Source organism: Limulus polyphemus, unplaced genomic scaffold, assembly GCF_000517525.1.
Source record: "Limulus polyphemus unplaced genomic scaffold, Limulus_polyphemus-2.1.2 Scaffold7454, whole genome shotgun sequence".
In the NCBI taxonomy this organism is placed as follows: domain Eukaryota; kingdom Metazoa; phylum Arthropoda; class Merostomata; order Xiphosura; family Limulidae; genus Limulus; species Limulus polyphemus.
In genome coordinates this window covers 11,558-17,112 of record NW_013673064.1, presented here as the reverse complement: position 1 = coordinate 17,112, position 5,555 = coordinate 11,558, and the positions used below count along the sequence as shown (strand labels likewise).

At 34.7% G+C, this 5,555-nt stretch overlaps 1 protein-coding gene across 1 annotated transcript in view; it reads left to right on the top strand.

Annotated features, from left to right (window-relative positions):
* The window catches only part of LOC106474625 (nuclear receptor coactivator 2-like), a gene marked incomplete at its 5' end in the record, with an annotated part of 25,053 nt that extends 19,498 nt beyond the window's left edge, over nt 1–5,555 (top strand). The window contains 5 exons of the mRNA XM_022402936.1: nt 752–956; nt 2,400–2,487; nt 4,521–4,638; nt 4,824–4,903; nt 5,193–5,555. Coding sequence (XP_022258644.1) covers nt 752–956; nt 2,400–2,487; nt 4,521–4,638; nt 4,824–4,903; nt 5,193–5,270 — 569 coding nt within the window. The remainder of the gene's footprint in view (nt 1–751; nt 957–2,399; nt 2,488–4,520; nt 4,639–4,823; nt 4,904–5,192) is intronic.

Here is a 5,555-nt window from a genome sequence, read left to right as displayed (position 1 = left end):
CTTGTTGGTTAATGTGTCTGATCTTGTATTAGTTTATTTGTAAACGTATTAGTTTATTTGTAAACTTGTTGGTTAATGTGTCTGATCTTGTATTAGTTTATTTGTAAACTTGTTGGTTAATGTGTCTGATCTTGTATTAGTTTATTGATCATTTATTATTTCCTTCTATCGTTTAGTTTATCTATAAACTTTTAGTTCCATTAATACGCTAACTCACCTTCTACATGTTAATGACACCAGCTTCCCTAACAGTGACGTACAGATACTATTAATGTAACAGAAGAGTATGTAAATTTATTATCACATGAGCTTGTACTCTCGTGAATAAATACCCTGCCAGAAACTTCACTAAGAGAGATAGTTAGTGAAGGGTATAGTTATTGCCATTTGTCACTCGACAATGAAAAGTATTGCTTGAATATTATATTTTTTTTTGGAATTGGGTTTTTTCTTTTTGGTTCTTTTTCACGATTCCATTATTATTGATTTATTAATATTGCTGTGAAGTCCTGGGCAGGCATTTGTTTAGAAACTGTGTTGAATTTATTTCTAAGTGTTCCTTTTAAGGTATTACATCCTTATGCTATAAATGAAGGAATGTAATTGTTGTGTTTGTCAAGGTTTTCACAAAATAATAAAGAACAACCACAATCTTTTCATTGACGTGTCTTGCAGTGACCAGTTTTACTTGAATTTGAAAAGGTTGCTTTAGGTGTTTTACCTTTAACAAGCTTTTTTCTTTCCTTTACAGGTCGCGTAAACTCGCCAAGGACACCGCACGGAGGATATGTGGGTGGCGATCAAGTCGTATCACCTCGGCCACAGATGTCATCGAGCTACAGCAGTCAGTCTGCACGTGGAAATAACTACACGTCTGCAGACGGAGCGACAGATAACTCTCACTTTTGTTTCGAGCAACAAAACCTGCAGATGTTTAGTTCGAGCCTTGTCGAAAGGTAGAGCTGCAGTGTTAAGTTATTCTACTTATGTTTTTCTTGTGACTAGTATATAAAATTCTAATTTTAACTTGTATTCCATAATTTATAGATTGCTCTTTTGATTAGTACTAGCGGAGTATTCTTCCCCTGGATGGAAGTTATGTAAATTCACGATACACGAAAAGTTGCTTCCCTTATATGTAATTGTAAAAAAAAAAAGCCCATAAAAACACAAAATGTGAAACTGCAAATTTGCACAGATCTTCCCGTGCACCCAACAAACCTTCATGCTAAATTTGGTGAAGATCCGTCAACAGGGGGCAAAGTAGCGGTAAAAGACACCCACAAAAAAAAACACTCAAAACTGCAAATTTGAATCTCCATACCAATTTTGGTGAAGATCCATCAACAGGGGGCAAAGTAGTCACATGGACAGACAGTACTATTATATTTATATAGATATTGTATTGCAAGAATGGCTGAGTATTTGTAAAGATTTGTAATATGAACTTCAATGCTTGGAGTTTGATGTAATAAATAGTATTAAGCAACACGAGTCCACAGTTAGTATTACGAGTCCTAAACTTAGATATTTACCGATATTTCAGGCCTCCTACCTTTAAACTATTCAAACACATATAGTTGTATTGTGGGTATAGACTGTCTCCGTTATTAAAATCACAAACTATTCAAACACATATATAGTTGTATTGTGGGTATAGACTGTCTCCGTTATTAAAATCGCAAACTATTCAAAATCGGGTAGTTTGACAAAATTAAAATCAGATTAGGTATGTATGTATGTTTTGGTGCATCTCTTAATTTTGTAATGGTTAGGGCAAAGAAGGTATTGTATATAAACACATGAAATCTGAAGTATCCCTATTTTACCTTCTAAAGGCCCTACTTTTCTTTCTAGAAACGCCTAATATTATTGGAACTGTCTTAATACTTTCTGGTTGTGGTTCATCATTTGTTTTAATTTTTTTACTATACAACCAATACAGTTAGTCTGGGGTACTTTTAAGTCAAACTTTTATATAGCCTAGTATGCAACCTCCATTACACAGTAGAGATAAGAAGTTATCCAGTTTGAATTGGTAACTTCTAATTGAAGCAAGTTATCTAAATATACCCGAACTAACAGTTAACTTTTAAGTATCCTAGCTAGTTTACCGTACTGTGTATCATCGTAAAACAAGAACTCGTAGTGATTAGTATACATTGATTCAACATTTGGGTACCCTTACTGCAATTCCAATAATACGTTAGGCCAGCTTAGGATACTTAAGTTAGCCCTGAATACATATTAGTTAGTTAGACTAATTAATTTTTGGTACCAATAGGTCTATACAATCAGTCATTGAGCTTAAGTCAACAAATAACATTTTATATTATTCTTATCATGTTCATTTCAGAATTTAAGATTCGATTTTGCTTATTTTACTTTTTTAACAACAGAGGGCAGGTTGCAGGAAATGGTAATGGCAGAGTGAGACAAGAGTTACGGGCTATGGTGGGAGCTAAAACCCAGCAACAACAAGCACAGGTTGGAACAATCATATTACCTCTGTGACGTGGAAGTATAGCCAATATCTTAACATCTTTAATTATCACCTGTTAACTTTGAAATGTAGGCAGAACGTGTTAAGTCAGATTATTGGTTTAATAAGCAGTGTGATATTTTACATATTTATGTATAAATAACATGATTTGATGGATGTACGTGTATGTATCCAGGGCTCGATTTTAATGGTCGTGCGAGATAACTAAAAACTTCCTCAGACGAACAACTTAAACCCCCGTGTTGTCCAATGGATAACTAGCATCCTGGAACAGACCTTTACTTGAAACAGCATCACAGTCTTCTGTACACTTATCCATGCCCACACCAAAATCATCGTTAAATTTCCTAACTACGAACTGAAAATTCGAACCCCCACAAGAATATCTTTTGGTCTATTTTTTAGTTTAAAAAAAGGTTAGACTTTTTACAAGAGAAATGTTGATACAATCCACCAAAACGTTAGGAAGAGTTCTCTTTTGTGATTGGACAATAATGATGTTTAGGTCACGTAAATTTCGTATGAAGTTCAAATGAGCGTGAATGGCTATGTGTGGTAACATAGTACAGTGTATTCAGCTCAGTTAGTTACATTACCACACATTGTATGTGGGTAGGACTCAACGATAACACAAATATTTAGTGAGACTAATTTCTAGTATAGATGCTTACGACAATAAAACTAACATGGCTGTCTCAACTTGCCAATAAACCTTCGGTAGGAACTAACATGATCAAGTTTATAAAATTAAACTCAGAATTTTCATCATTAATCATCAAAATTGAAACACTGACCCCTTTCAATTATGCATATATAGGCCCTAAAAGCTAATGTTAGATGGACACGACCAATAGAGTCTAGGAAATACGGAAGGCCTAGTTACCGTGGGAAAATCCACAAATTAAACAGAACACAATAATAATAACTAAGACCCCTTTCAATTATGCATATATAGGCCCTAAAACTAATGTTAGATGGACACGACCAATAGAGTCTGGGAAATACGGAAGGCCTAGTTACCGTGGGAAAATCCACAAATTAAACAGAACACAATAATAATAACTAAGACCCCAAAACTAATGTTAGATGGACACGACCAATAGAGTCTAGGAAATACGGAAGGCCTAGTTACCGTGGGAAAATCCACAAATTAAACAGAACACAATAATAATAACTAAGACCCCTTTCAATTATGCATATATATGCCCTAAAACTAATATTAGTCTAGGAAATACGGAAGGCCTAGTTACTGTGTGAAAATCCACAAATTAAACAGAACACAATAATAATAACTAAACATTTTGATCAGTAACAAACAATAAATATAATAAGTCTAGTTTTGTCTCTCTCCAGGTCAATACTAACTACCAGTATGAACAACAGTACATATCAGCGATGTGTGTGTACATGTGCAGCGTACAGGCAGTGTGTACGGTTACGGTACAGTAATTACATGTGAGAGTTCCAATGCAATTCTAGTTATAATACAGGCTGTACTTTACGGGCAGGTCAAGCTGGTTAGAATGAAAACATTGAACGGGATTGTCCAGGATCGCTGTTCTGTTTAAATGTTTTACAGTCCATTGACTGTTTGTTTCCTTAAGATACTATGTAACATTAACGAGGTTTTTCCAACGTAACAAAACTTCCCGAAAAATAAAACATCAAAAATTAGTTGAATAAAAGTGCAAAATTACCAACTAAACAATAATTGTACATTTTGGAAATAAATGATATAAAAACATCAAAATTATTGTAATTGGGTCTTTGTATATCAATATTGTTGTAATTGGATCTATGGGTTTTTGTTGTTGTTCACAAACAATACAGCCTTCCAGAAAACCTCTGATACAGGTCAGGTTAACCTAAGGACCTGGAAATTTCCTTAAAATCGAGCCCAAAGATCTGTAGTTAGATTTTGTTTCTGAATATGTGGTGGTTCTCAAGTTGTTGACGGACACTGGGTTTTGTAGTCATGTTAGGAGTGGGTTAATTAATAGTTGATATAACTCTTCAGGGACAACAGCTCCAGCAGTACGTTCTTAGTGGAGGGGGATCTTCATCCACACCGAGTCATCAGACCTTTAACCCTTCAGAGTTAGATGCACTTGTTCTGTCATTGGATCTTGAAACAGGTATTTAAATTAATCTCCCTCTCGCTCTCCACTTAAGATATGAAACCTTTTTAACGTGCCAATCGAATCAAGTATTAATTGCTTTAGTACATTTTCTAGAGCAGAAAATAATACTTTAATCTGTAACTCCTATACCACTCCATTAGGAGATAGATGTAAAGTATATTGTTTTATCATTTTCCCAGCAGCCGATGGATCTCCGGGTCTCTTTCCACCACCCAGTAAACACGGTACCTTAACTCGGGTTCCCAGTCATAGCCCTAGGGTAAGGTTTAATTTCACCTGTTGGTAATTTTTTTACAAAAAAAATACGTGTCTGTGTTTGTATTTTTTAGATTTGTATTTAATAAAAGATTTTCAATAAGTACAACTAATAAACATGAAAATGTTACGAGGCTGGATAAAATGATTAGGAATGTTGAAACAATAACTTGTGTTTGTTACATTTTAAACTATTGACGTATATTTTTTGTTAAGTGTGGTAGTTCTGAGTTTGTACACTCAGTATCGAAGTTAGCCAATGTTCATAAAAGTTAATATTTCACTCGTCTTAGGGTGAAGAACCAAAGCCTCCTGATCAGAAAAAAAGCCTACTTCAACAGCTTCTACAACACACACCAGAACCTTGCTAAGAAAAAATATCGCTACCTTTTAGCCTCGGCAGAACTGGGATCTGAAGCGGACATTGGGTGTTGCTACAAACCTCGTAAAAAGTGTTAAGACTTTTAACATAAACACATCGTAGACAATTCACCTTGGAACCTTTTTTTTTTAAAGACTTCTGCATAAGTCCTCAAAGTACCGAGCTTGGATGTTATTGGTTTTATTTTTTGAGTCTGTGCTCGAGCGATTGTGTAAATATAATTGTATATTTCTGGGATGGCCAATTATGTATCAACCTCAAAAAAAAAAAAAAA